The sequence below is a fragment of the Notolabrus celidotus genome, chromosome 1 (genome assembly GCF_009762535.1).
Source record: "Notolabrus celidotus isolate fNotCel1 chromosome 1, fNotCel1.pri, whole genome shotgun sequence".
Taxonomy (NCBI): Eukaryota; Metazoa; Chordata; class Actinopteri; order Labriformes; family Labridae; genus Notolabrus; species Notolabrus celidotus.
The window spans coordinates 15,557,867-15,571,677 of NC_048272.1; the positions used below are offsets into that span (position 1 = coordinate 15,557,867).

Below are 13,811 nucleotides of genomic sequence, written 5' to 3' on the forward strand. Positions count from 1 at the left end.
CCCACTATATAGGCCAGCTTATCATGCATCGAACGTACCCTCCATCAGTGCCACAGTGCTTTGAGCTCTTTTCCTCTGAATGTCACAAAACCACCAGAGAGGCAGCAGAAAGGGCAACACAAACTTTCTGTTTGTTAAACACCACTCTGACCTGTTTACGGGCGCTTTCTGATCGGAGAGACGAGAGAACGAAAGTGGAATTAGAAAGGACAGGCCGACCAAAAGACAAAGGCTGAAAAATGAAAGTCAGCATTTACTCAGGATTTTATTTTTTAGAATCTTAGAACAAGATTAAATTAGCAGTTTGTCAAACAGAAAAAAAGAAGTATATCTGGTAAGGCCCCTCAGTGCATCGACTGTTCGTCTCTGAATGTGTCCCATTTCTGTCACAGAGTTAACTTGCTGAGCGCTGACAATGCTCTTGTGCTGCTCTGAACAGGAGAATGGTGGATGTGACATTTCTGTAGGACTCCTAAAGCAGTGGTTTGTTCATCATTTATCTGAATTATAGGATTCATCTTGGTGTAGATGCATTTATTTATCAGTTTCTTCATGTGAAATCTCGTAGCCACACACAGATTGAGGGAAGGCTTCGAATGCAGTCAATGCTTAGGATTTATTTTAGAAGAAGAACTAGATCTGTTTAGAGAAGTTTAAGGACTGTTCATGACCTGAAAAAGAAAGTTACAAAGACTCAATCCACCATCAGATCCATGTAAACTTCAATAATGACAAAAGCCAGTCTTTGTACTTGTTTCTTTTCCTTTTGTTTCAGTGACTGAATCAGATAAAGCGCCAGTTGTTCGCTTTCTTATATGACTATCAGATCTACGAGATTGATGGTGACCAATATGTTGATGATGGTGGTGAAGATATATAATAATGATTAGGGATGCACCGAAAATGGCCCAAAAGTGCATTTTCGGTTTTTGGCCGAAACACTTTTTTCACCGAAACAACCTGGCCGAAACAGAATGTTGTGATGACGCGGGCAAAAACCATGTCTGGATTGCTTTGTGCAAAAGTGAGTCCTGCAGTGCAGATCACAGGTTCACCGCGACATTCACTTCACACCAGTGGGTCTTAAAAGAGAACATTCCCTCTCTTCTTGCCCCCTTTGAGCAGCTAACAAAAGAGAGCAGCTCCTCTGATGCGTCTGTAGCAGACGTTATTCCATTAACTGCAGCACTAAAGTGTCTTCTAAACAAAGAGGTTGAGACGGACCACGGAGTGAAAACAATGAAAAGTACACTCTTAGAGTCTGTCAGCACACGTTTCACTGAGATCTATTTCGGATCCTCCGCACTTCATCACGTCTGTACTTGATCGACGTTATAAAGATCATTGCTTGGATGTGGGAATAAAGCAGCGCGCACGAGAAATGATCCAGGTCGCGATGGATGCCTCTTTGCTTAGAAGACACTTTAGGGCTGCAGTTAAAGGAATAATGTATGCTACAGATGCATCAGAGGAGCTGATCTCTTTAGTTAGCTGCTCAAAGGGGGCAAGAAGAGAGGGAATGTCCTCTTTTTTTTAAGACCCACTGGTGTGAAGTGAATGTCTTGGAGAACTCGTGATCTGCGCTGCAGGACTCGCTTTAGCACAAAGCAATCCAGATGCGGTTTTCGCTTGCATCATCACAACATTCTGTTTCGGCGTTGTTGTGCTGGCTGAAAATTTTTGGTGGCCGAATTTTCGGTGCATCCCTAGTTATGATGTTTGTGATGATGATGAGGATGATGATGAAGATGATGATGGTGGTGATGAAATAGTGATGATGGTGATAATAAAGGCCATGATTATATTCATGACGATGTTGAGTACTTGTATGATAAAAACTTATAACAGTATAGTTTGAATATTTTCAGAGTTCTTTTTAAGATTCTGTGAGTGGTTTAATGTTTAGATTTGAAGATTTGAAGGACCGAGTGTTTTAACCGAGTGACTGATCGTGATTGAAAAATCTATACAAGACTCCATTTGTAGTATTTTCCTATTTTCTACATCAGCAGACTCATGTTGCATCCAGATGCCCTGCCTCCTCCAGCACAGATCATGTAAGGCTTGACAGTGAACCAGCTGAAGCTGGTGCAGGTTTGGTGGTCGATAATATGGAGTGATCCATACATCAATCAGTTGAACATGCTCCCATTAGCTGAAAGAACAAACAGGTACAGTGAAAATGGGATACATGAATGTGAGAGATACCAGAGTGCATCCAGCTCACTGGAGGTGCGTCCACTGATGTAGCAGGTGGTGTCTTGGATCAAGATCGCCCCAAAAGGAGGCAGAGAGGCCAGGTTCACATAACAGTATGCTTAATTTTTTACACCCATTTTTTTAATAAAAGACTGTTTGTTGTAACCAAACTCTAAAATTGGTATGGACAGTAGACCCCTCAATTATTTCCCCCTCCTCTCTGGTGAAATCACCCGTCAGACTTCAAGAGTCACACCCTCTCTACTTTTTTTTGTGATACAGCTAGGGCTGGGCGATAACGATAACGATAGTTATCATGATACTATTTTCTCGATAGAAATATAGCAAATGCACAAAAAATGTTGATAAATTAAACCTGTAATTATACCCCCTAACCACTGGAACGGGAGGGGACGCTAGTGTGTCTTAAACACTAGTTCCCACCCAACGTTAAACAGAAGAAGTCGGCTTGGAACAGAATGTAATAACAGGTGAAACGAGCGACAGTGAAGAAAATGCAAAACCTACTAGCTCAAAGAAGAGTGAAAACATGCTCGACAAGACAGGCCACTAAACTTCATTAGTTTAGATATTTTTGCTATTTGCTAGACTAAATCCCAGGTACAATCTAAAAAAAACGTCTGGTTTCTTCAACTTTCTCTCAGGAGAAAAAAAACTCTGCCTTTAAAGTGGTACGAAAGAATGATTTGATATTTATTGTGAAAATGATCTATATTGACTAATATGAACTTTGTGATTGTGATTACATCTTTTTCAATATCGCTCAGCACTAGATACAGCTTGGCTTGCCCCGGCTTAGACCAGTTCCTGGTCATACTGCTATATGCTTGGACTGCCGGGAGACTTTATCCAAATCTATACTATGTGTTGATATTTTTGTAGCTGTGTGTACATTCCCTGTCTTTCTGCTGTTGAAAATTCCTCCCTTTTCATGACTCAGTATCTGTTTTTTTTCATGCCTGAGCCAGGCTCAGCAGATGATTTTTCACTTTGAATCTGATTGTGCACGAGGTAAAAGAATTTCACCTTTTAAAAGATGTTTCTCCTTGACACTGCTGCTGAATGCTGCAAAGTATTTGCTCATGGTGGATTAATGCTGGATCTCTGAAAATAATAATACAGAAAGTATGGTCTAGAGCAGGGGTTCCCAAAGTATGGGTCGGGACCCATTGGGGGGTCGCGATACAAAAATGGGGGGTCGTGAGATGTCTTCCAGAATGTTTTTTTTTTTTTTAAAGTTATCTAAAAATAGTACATTTTACCCATTATAGTAAAAAATATCGGCAAACATGGTAGCTAACCTTGAAATAAAACCTTGAAAATAGAAAATATAATGAGTTTTCTGCCTTTCTTTTTGCCAGATGATTCCTAAGTTTTGGGTTAGTGAACAGTTAATTATCAAAAGCATCAGTAGCAGTAGGTTACTTCATAACAGCACAGGAAAAACGGCCACATGCTCATATAGGTAGGCTAATTTTCTGCAGACCTGCTAAATGAAGCCATATTTAATCACTTTGAGGGACAGTGGGGGTCCCAAGTCTTTGGCACCTTTATTTTGGGGGTCGCGGGCTGAAAAGTTTTGGAACCCCTGGTCTAGACAAGCGCTTTCTAGCAAGTGTCAGGTTGCTTTTGTTATTTTGCGCATTAATAAAGGTTGATTAATATATTGATTGACGTTAGACACAACATCCTTGTCATAAGTCAAAGCCGTATCACATATTCTCTCAAATAGAGCTGGGCGATATTGAAAAAGATGTTATCACGCTAACATTTTTAATATCAGTCGATATCGAAAATTATTCGATAAATAAAATCCTTATTAAATTTAAATTTTAAGGCAGATTTTTGGTCCTCAGTAAAAGTTGAAGAAACCAGATGGTTTGTTACCTTGTATCAGGATTTTTTTTCTGATAAGCTTCTTGAAGCCCAAACTTACAGGAGATTTCGTCCATCGCTGTCGCTAGTTTCAGCTGTGTTTATATTCTGCAGCAAATGTCTTTCAGCCTTAGTCCCCTCACCCAAGCGGCAACCTCCGGTCTGAGACTATGAAGCCCATGCGGAAGCGTTATAAACTGCAATTCATCGAGACTCTGCTTGAGGCTGGCTGCAGAAACACCGGAAACAACATACACACCAATTAAAAAAAGACGATCTTTGCAGCAATAATAAACATGTTTACAGCCTGGTTCAAAAAACAACTTTGGTCTACGTCGCTAATTTCTCTATCGGCACACACTGTACGGGGGATGTATTTTTTTCTAACGCAACGGTTCAGAAGATATTAAGATTATGAGTTTTTTGCCCAAATAAGGACATGACTGACTTGATTGACATGCGGGAACACATAGCTGTTGGCTAGGAGGCTCAAACCCTGCCTCTTTACGTCACACTCTTTTGGATGAGTTCAGCATTTCCAATATGGGCCCTGCCAACGATAGGCTTCAAAACAGCATTCAGGAACAGAAGGGTGATGTCAAGGTTACTATGTCCATTATTTATACAGTTTAAGGTATCACCCTGTGAAATCATTGGCTGTTAAATGCTGTCTTATTCTTCTGTTAATGTTGGATGGCATCTTGTGTTTAAGGTACATTAGCGCCCCCTCCATTTCCAGTGGTTGGGGGTGTTATTACAGGCAGAAATATATTGAATTTGTATTGCACATTTGTGATATTTATATTGAGAAAAATTACATCACAATAATTATCGCCTAGCCCTACTCTCAAACATATCTTACAGTAATGACACAAATGTATGTATCAGTTAAAAATTTTACTTTAAGACAAACTTTGAAGCAGCAGTCTCCTACGGATAAGTCAAGAAAGGTCTCTTTGTGCTCTTGTTCATATATTAGATCTTAATTTCCCACTTCCCAAGTATTCTGGTTTCACTGTACAGTTTGTTCTTTGTGATAAGAAATGGTCTCACCCTAATATTCTTTCTGCGTGAGTCTGTACCTGCCAAGGCCAGTAGTGGCTTCGCACCTCAGAGCCTCCCACAACTCTCACTGCAAAGCTGCGCTCTGTGTTTCTGTGCTGCAGCTCCAGCTCAGCCAGCACTAAAGCACAGAGGAAGAAGACAACTCAGCCAATTAATACAATTATTCCCCTTTTGTTAATTGTATCTATTGTGTGAGCGTCAAACAAGAGAGATTGCATTTTTTCAGCAGTAGATTATTTGAATTATAGCCTTGACATTTCTTACCTGCAGCTGTGAGTGTGGAGAACAGTTGAAACACTAACATGTCTGCAGAGTCGAAGCATTTCATAATTCTTGTCTCTTTCTTTTGTACTCTGTGCTGACCTTCATTTGATGTGCACACTGCTGAGCAGGGCAGAAAGACACCTGTGGTCTCTCTCATACTTTATCAGTTTGTGATAGAGTGTGACGGCATGTTGCCACATTACACCGAATTTACTTAAAGATGACTAGACTTTCCATGAGTTTCAAAGTGCTGAACACTCATTTTCACAATTCCACACTTTAAGTCATCTACAGCACACGTCTTGTTATTTTAAGGTGCCTTTTTACAGGGATAGTTTCATGCATCCAATATAGGAGAGAAAACCTCATAGCCTTTATTATGACAAAAAAAACTGTGGTTGCATAGACCTCTGTTTAGAAATGAGTCATAACACAAAGTTTAATCAACTTTATTATTAATTGTAGAATGAGACCAGTCAAAAGAGAAAGAACAGCAGCTGAGACATGGTTGGATGCGGTCTCTGTTCCTCATTGCTGCACCTTGGACGAATCAGCTGTTTAGTACAAGATCTGGAAAACAAGACAAATAAAAGAGATAAACATCATATGCAACTGTGACAATATTGAAGTATTCATTATACCCCATAAACCGATGAACCTACAAGTATTTCTAAACTGATTAGGAGCTTTATTTAGCTACAATATATTACATATTTCTAAAATACTTAATCTCTGATACTAACAGCGTTCATCCAATCGATATAGGCGGAAACGCGGGTGAAGACTGTAGGCTTCTGGGGGTAGTTGCATCCATAGCCAGACACAAAGCTGGCAATGCCATGGACGTGGTATTCTCCATTAACAAGGCAGTTCAGGGGGCCGCCAGAGTCACCCTGCAAGGATCAGGAGTAAAGACGCAATGTTCAGCAAGATGTGCAACATGAATTCATTACTGAAATTAAAATACAAAATTTTATTAAGGCCTACAAGCTAAACAGGTATTGAGTAGTATGAATGCCCTTAGGAGAATACTCACATTGCATCCAGCATTGGCACCACCACCACCACACACCATGCTGGTCTTCACAGTGCTACCCCACCAGCCGCTGCTGGAGCACGTCTTGTGGTCAACAAGGGGCAGGTAGGCCTCCTTCAGCTGGGCAGACAGGCTACCACCAGCTGCCAGGGTGAAATTAGAAAGGTGAGATGTATTGCAGGAAAAGAGTCAACCAAGGTATAGAAACTTACAAAGAGTGAGGGTTCATGCAACCAACTCACTGGAGGTACGGCCCCATCCGGTGACGTAGCAGTTGTTGTTGTGGGGCAGAATCTGGCCAGAAGGAGGCAGGGAGCCCAGTCGCACGTAGGAGTTCAGGGTGGCCTCAGAGGACAAACGCAGCAGGGCGATGTCGAAACTGAGGTGGAGCGATTATTCTTAGTTAAATTACTTATTCTGATTTTGTAAAAGTTCTCAAATTGTAATAGTTTAAACAATATTTGGTTGACTATTATCTTTATTAACAACAAGTTCACAAAATATAATTCATTTGATGAACAAAAAATGCAAAGAGTATGAACAATTACACCTATACCGAATTTCTAATAGCAAAATTCAACACAAGTTTAGGATAAAGCAAACATTTATTTGTTCCTGCCCTTCTTCATTTCTAAAAAAAATGTTGGATACGTACCTTTTATGGACATATGCAATTGATTATATAGAAAAATAATTAACTAACTATTACTATCATCAAATCAAATATCAATGAGGACCTATTTCACCATGCTGGACACCCCCCTGCTTCTGCTCTCTATACCTAACATTATTTATTTTTTGTATAATTTCTGAAACAGAATAAAGCTTTGGACTATGATTGAGTTACAGGTGGAAACTGTTCCACAAATCCACCCCACAGACAGTGATACACTTATTAAAACAGATTGTATTTACTTTAGTTGTGAAATCTACAAAAATATATAAGGCTGAAGATTCTAAAAAAGTTTGAATCTGAGAAAAAATAGAAGAATCCTCACCCTTTAGCAACACTGCTGGAGTCCCATCCCTGGTGGATGTGAACCTGGGCGACACTGATGATCTGCTCTCTGCCACTGTCGCTGTTGAGGTCATGTTCCCCGATAACGACGCGGTACACCCTGTTACTGTAATGTTAAAAAAAGGAAATATGTATGGTTAATGATCAGATATACAAATCACTCAAGTTTCCAATGATACAAGGCCTCGACAAGAAGCCCCCAACACACCAGTACTGTCTGCAAATTGGGGTCCCATCTGCTATTTTTTCAATCCCCTCATTTTGAGACTTTCGTATATGACAGTTATAAATGAGACAGTGGGAAGTTTCCTAAGCTGGTGACATTTAGAAATACAGAAATACCTCAACACTGTGATTAGAGCTGGCAACGGATACTGAAAATATGCCATGAATTGCAGGATTACATATGAAACTCACACATAGCAAAGAAGTCTGTGCTTGAGTTAGTAATCATGTTACCTGTCCACACAGTGAGCAGCTGTCATCACCCAGCCTCTCTGGATCAGGGTTCCTCCACATGTGTGGTAGAACCTGCTGCCAGATCTGTACTGAAGAGAGATCTAAGTGCAGAAAAGAGAGTTAACTTAGACTGGTTTCTGATCCTCAACTCAACTCATCTCATTTTTATTTAAATAGCACATTTCATACATTCAAGCATGCAGCCCAAAGTGCTTCACAAAAAAACAGACAGAAAAAACAGCAATATGTAAAAAAGGAAAGGGATATAAAATACTTAAAAATAAAATCATGATGATCAAATTAATAAAATAAAATCAGAAGTACCAGAAAAATAGAATACAATAAAATCAAATCATTATGATAAAATCAGATAAATACCCAAAAAAAAGATGTTAAAACAAATGTCATAATGGTTATAATGCAGTCCAATGCTTAAATCAAATTTATCCAAGTTAGAAGCCAGATTAAAATGGTAAGTTTTAAGTTCACTTTTAAAAACACCAAGAGAGCTCTTCGTTTTGATGTCCAGTGGCAGAGTTTCACAGTTCAGGGGCATAAAGACAGAAAGCTCTCTGGCCGACGCTTGTGAGGGACACAAGGAAAATTTAATATATAGGGTTCTTAAGTTGTAGGACACTTCCATTTTTCAGTTAATCAATCAATCAATCAATCAATCAATCAATCAGACTTTATTTATTAAGCAATTTTTATACAATGACATTGTAACACAAAGTACTGTCCATTAAAACAACTTAAAATATATTAAATTATGTATATATATATAAAAATAACAGATGCAAACGCTCTCATGGTATATCAATGAGGAAACACTGGAGGTAAAATAAGATGTTAAAACTCAACTCAGTGAATTAAACTCACCAAAATAAAATACATTTCTAAGTAAAATATTAAACCATTAAAAGAAAATAAGATGCTATACTTAAAAGAAGTAAATAAATAAATGAATAAATTAATTTAAAAAATAAAAGACAACATTTGAACTAGATAATAAATAAATAAATAAATAAAGTAATGTGTAATGTGTAATAAAACAGTTATGAGAAGAAAACTCAGCAAGACTAAAAAGGTAGGTCTTGAGTTTACTTTTAAAAATGTTTATGCTCTGTGCAGCCCTCAGGTCTTCAGGTAGGGTGTTCCACAGGTGTAGGGCATGATCATTAAAGGCTGCCTCACCGTGGGTCTTTGTTCTAGCTTTTGGTACATTTAAAAGTCCTCTACTCGAAGACCTGAGGGCTCTCACAGGCTCATATGATAAAAGCAAATCTGATAAATAAGAAGGAGGTTTTGCTCAAAATGTGGGTGCATGTCCTTTGATTTTGAATTACCTGCCAGGGCCAGGAGTTGGGTGAGGCCACCTCACCTCCAACCACCTTCTCGAGGCTGTCCTCCAGGTACCTGGGCTGGGGCTCCAGCTCAGCCAGCACTGGTTGAAAAAAAAGAAACACAGGGGCTAAATTTATATTTTCCCCAGACGCCTCATAATTCGATTAACTTTCCACCCACATAAAAAGGAGAATAAGATAGAGGGGCAGCCAAATGTGAGAGTGTCCTGGCAGAGCACTCCTGTGTGAGGACTCAACTAAAAGTGAGTGACAGACTGGATATCAGACACAGATAGACAGACAGAAAGACAGACTGACTGACTGACAGTAGGAGAGTAAGAAAAACAGAAAGCAATCAATCATTTATTGTTCTTTTTGGTCATTTTCTTACCCAAGGCTGCAAGACTTGTCAACAGAAGAAACCTAAGCATGTCTGCACTGCGTCAGAACGTTTTCGCAAAGCCACCAAAGCTTCCCTCCTTCTTTTATACCTCTACACGACCTTTGCTGTTGTGGAAAAAACAGTGTGGCTTTTCCTTCTACCCTGATGAAGCCAAGCACGCACCTGTGCTCTGTCTCACACACTGTTATCAGCCCGATACCACACACCTCCTGCTTTGACCAGTAGAAAAGAATGATGTGTTCTGTAGACTGACAGGTTTATCACTGGATGGCATGAGTCACTGCCACTCAGAGGTCTCAGAGGGGGTGTTTGTGTATTTATCTAGTTTGATTAAGCCAATTTAAGTCTATTTGGACAAGTTCTTGTAGAGAAAAATATCTTTGTTAGAAATTCGTCCTTAGCGAGAGCAGTGCAGTGCATTCCTCTGTCCTTAGGAATGGACAAGACATTTTATGGGACGAAAAACTAAAAAATATATCTTTAAAACCAAACTTTGTAGACCTTATTCTCTGAAGTTTAAAAAATGGTTCTTGGGTGTACTTTCTACAAGAACAGACAACTTTTTTCAATACATCCAAGAGAAACCCCCAAAATAATTGTTGTGATGCAATAAAGTGCAAGTTCTTTTGAACATTTGCATCACAAAAAATAATAGAAGTCTATTTGAACCAGCAAGAATAAAGAGTAAGTTTGGGAAAATATGTTTCTCAGTGTCTTTTGTCCAAGTGGTTTTCTGACGGCAAGTAAACCCAAGAAATCAACGCTTTATGCAAATTTAAAACCATATTTAAAGGGGATAAAACAGTGAATACTCCTAAATAATTTGTATAAATTATCTTCCATTCTAATTATTCATTACATGTTTCTTTCAGGACACCTACATACTTAGTGGCATGTCCACTGCCGCCGTTTTTTTGGACTGGGAGGGCCCACAACCTCAATTTCAGAGTGCTTCTCACCAGTAGTTACTATTGCTCAGTTACGAAAATTGTCTCGTGTCACTTTTGCTTCCCTGACTGTTAGGTCTGTTTTAAAATGCTCTGTATGCTTCATACTAACTTTCATCTAATGACATTTCATCAAGAAACTGTAAAAACTAATGATAGGAATCCAAGCGGCAACCTCTGGTCTAAAAATATGAGTCCAATGCGAAAGTGCTAAAAACTGCAGTTCATCGAGGATCCACTTGAGGCTGGCTCCGGAAGTACCGGAAGTCACATACACATGAAAGGGAAAAAGAAGATCTTTACAGTGGAAATAAACATGTTTACAGCCTAATGCAGCAATTTCGAAGATATTGAGATTACGAGTCTTCCAATGAGTGGCACAGCTGACTGCAGGAACACTGCAGCTGTTGGCTAGGAGGCTCAAACTCTGCCTCTTTACGTCACAATCGCTCGACAGCAGCAATATGGCTGCAGCCAACGACTGGCCTCAAAACAGCTCTTCAGAAACAGATGGGTGACGTCACAGAAACTACGTCCATATTTAATACAGTCTATGTAGGAATCGTGTCATAGCATTAGCAGCACTCGAAAATGGTAACACGGAAAAAATTGTCTGTAAATCATCCGTACGGACCTCCGCCATTGCAGTTGACGAGTTGATACCGGAAGTCCCGCCCCTTCTTGATTCTGTTTGTTAGTGATCAATAAGTGACATGATGAGCGCGGCACTGTTCCAAAAGTTGAACTTTTTTCATATGAGAGCACTCAGAGCGCTGCAACAAAAATCAGCTTGTGCTGACGGCATTTTAGCACAGAGGGCGCTGAAAACGCTGAAAATGCCTAAAACGCAGAAAAAGCTGGATCACATTGAGTTTGAATCAAAAACCAGCGCTGCCAGTGCAAAAAATGGCGGCAGTGGACATGCCACCTTAAACTAGACTCTTAGACACCGAGCTCTTTATGAACACCTCTACACTAAATGACACTGATGCTAGTGCTGATGTTGAAGACAGTGGATCAACTAATGATGATATTAAAAATGTTCCTGAATTCACTAAAGATTTTCCTGAGTCTGATTGGACCAAAGGCTGTATAATACATGGATGTAGTCTTTGTGACATCACTTGTTGGTTTCAGTTTCGAAGCCTTTCCATGGCGGTGGCCATATTGGAAATGCTATTTCAACCTAACTTATGGTCGACCTAGCAAGAGGCAAAGACGTTAAGTTGACGGGCTTTAGTCTCCTTGCTAACGGCTACTGTGTGCCCTCCTGTCAGTCAAGTCAGCCGTGCCCCTCGGCTGCAAACATGTTTATTTTCACTGTTAGAGTGGACTTTTTTGAATTGATGTGTTGGCGGGTGAAGACTCCTTCGTGTGGTCACAATCAGCCACTCACACTCACACACACACACACACACGGACGAACTAATTAGCAAGTTTAGCTGGATTATTCAGCCATGAGCGACAACTTGAGAGGCAGCCTCAACACTTTTGCAACAGAAAGGTTGTTTGAGGTAGAGGACTTCGCTCCTCCAGAGTGTTGTGTCATGCATTGTTATTACATGCATTAAAAAATATATTTCTAATTTTCCTTTTCTTTTTTGATTTATATTTGTCATTTTAATTGTACTCTTTTATGCCTGTCTGAATGTTTCAAATGCTTTTGATGTTTTAATGTAAAGCACATTGAGTTGCCCTCGTGTATGAAATGCGCTATACAAACAAAGCTGCCTTGCCTTGCCTTGCCTTATGATGATTGACCACATTATAAAAACCTGAATACAAATATTTAATTTGACATCTCTGAAAGCCATATTCAGTAGAAGAGAAGTACATGTCTAAACTTAGGCCTGTTGTGTCCAGAGAGAGCTGGAGTTGATTGTTCATGCTTGAGTTTAATTAATCTCAGTCAGGTTATTGGAGTTCTCTTTTCACCTGTCACAGCGATTGTCCTCGTACTGTCTACAAGTGGTCCAAAATGCTGCTGCAACCAGAAGGTGTCATGTCATACCTGTCTTCATGTCGCTGCAGAGGCTTCCCATTAAATTCAGCATCCAGTTTGAAACTCTCATGCTTGTGTTTAGAGCGTTGCATGGTCCAGAACCTGCTTGTATTCAAGTCATAACTCAAGCTGGACTCTGAAGTCCTCTGATCAGAGTGTGATTGTTGGTCCTCCAATCAGAATCTAAGCTAAAGGAGACTGTGCATTTGAGGTTGTTGCTCCCAGGTTGAACTCTTTACTCTTTGGACATTTTTTAAAAGCACTTGGAGCTGTTTTTGTTTTAGACTAGCCTTCCTTTGACCTGTCCATGTCTGCTTTTACGTAATTCACTGTTCTTAATGTGTGCAGCAATCTTCTCTTCACATTTTCATATTTTATTGTGAAGCACTTTGTGAGGTCTGTTACTTAATTACTTACAAAAAAAGAACACAGCTGTGGTAAAACATACGAATACATCAAATGAATGTAACTGTTAACTAGAGATGATAACTTTTCACAAAATTAAACATTTTAAATTTGATTTAAGAAACAAACATCTGTTTTTTAATCATTACAGGAGGTAAAATATGAGGCATTTGCACCATACACACAACAGGATTCTGCCATCTGCTGCTAATACATTGCAGCCCAACACTAGATGGTGCTAAAGACCAAAACTCCCACAGACCATGCCATGTGGGGACACGCACATATTATAAAAGGGCATATCATCTGTGTTATACCGGAGACAGACAGATGACACGCAGCCCTAGTATTGTCTTTGCAAGCCTTAAATCTTTAGTCCATATAATTTTACATTCATATGTTGGTGTTGAATTGAGGTTTGAAAGAAATAAGACAAAGAAGACAAAGTTAAAACTCAACACTCCCAACCCCCCCAAAAGAAACCTTAAATCCAGTGTGAGAACTGAGCAGAGGAGGATTTCTCTCCTCTGCTTCCCTCTGACCTCTTTAACATTGAACAGATCCACTGTAGATTGACTACTTGATGATTCTTTTGGAGCATTAATCTCTCAGTAAAATATATTTATTAATACTCTAGAAAGGCCATTTACTTGTTCCTAACTGGTCACGCTGATTTTTCCAACAATAGGTTTTGAGACAATAGTGAGGCCTCTGATGTGCCTGTCTTTTATTAAACAGGCTTTAATTAGACAGAAAGTCATTAAAACTGTGGAT

General features: G+C 39.5%; 1 protein-coding gene across 3 annotated transcripts; it reads right to left on the bottom strand.

Moving 5' to 3' along the window:
* Nucleotides 1–5,857: 5,857 nt before the first annotated feature.
* LOC117818884 (elastase-1-like) lies at nucleotides 5,858–12,666 on the bottom strand. Of its 3 annotated transcripts, XM_034692131.1 has the most exons (8): nucleotides 12,642–12,666; nucleotides 9,284–9,381; nucleotides 7,938–8,038; nucleotides 7,459–7,584; nucleotides 6,703–6,839; nucleotides 6,461–6,603; nucleotides 6,168–6,317; nucleotides 5,858–5,994 (listed from the first exon to the last, which is right to left on the bottom strand). In XM_034692131.1, the coding sequence occupies exons 1-8, from the start codon at nucleotides 12,649–12,651 to the stop codon at nucleotides 5,983–5,985; spliced, it is 777 nt and encodes a 258-aa protein (XP_034548022.1). In that variant the 5' UTR covers nucleotides 12,652–12,666; the 3' UTR covers nucleotides 5,858–5,982. The 3 variants fall into 3 exon arrangements, with proteins under 3 accessions (XP_034548022.1, XP_034547943.1, XP_034548102.1); XM_034692052.1 differs by lacking the exon at nucleotides 5,858–5,994 and having other exon boundaries at nucleotides 6,135–6,317; XM_034692211.1 differs by lacking the exons at nucleotides 5,858–5,994; nucleotides 12,642–12,666 and adding an exon at nucleotides 9,672–9,913 and having other exon boundaries at nucleotides 6,135–6,317.
* Between the last annotated feature and the right edge of the window lie 1,145 nt (nucleotides 12,667–13,811).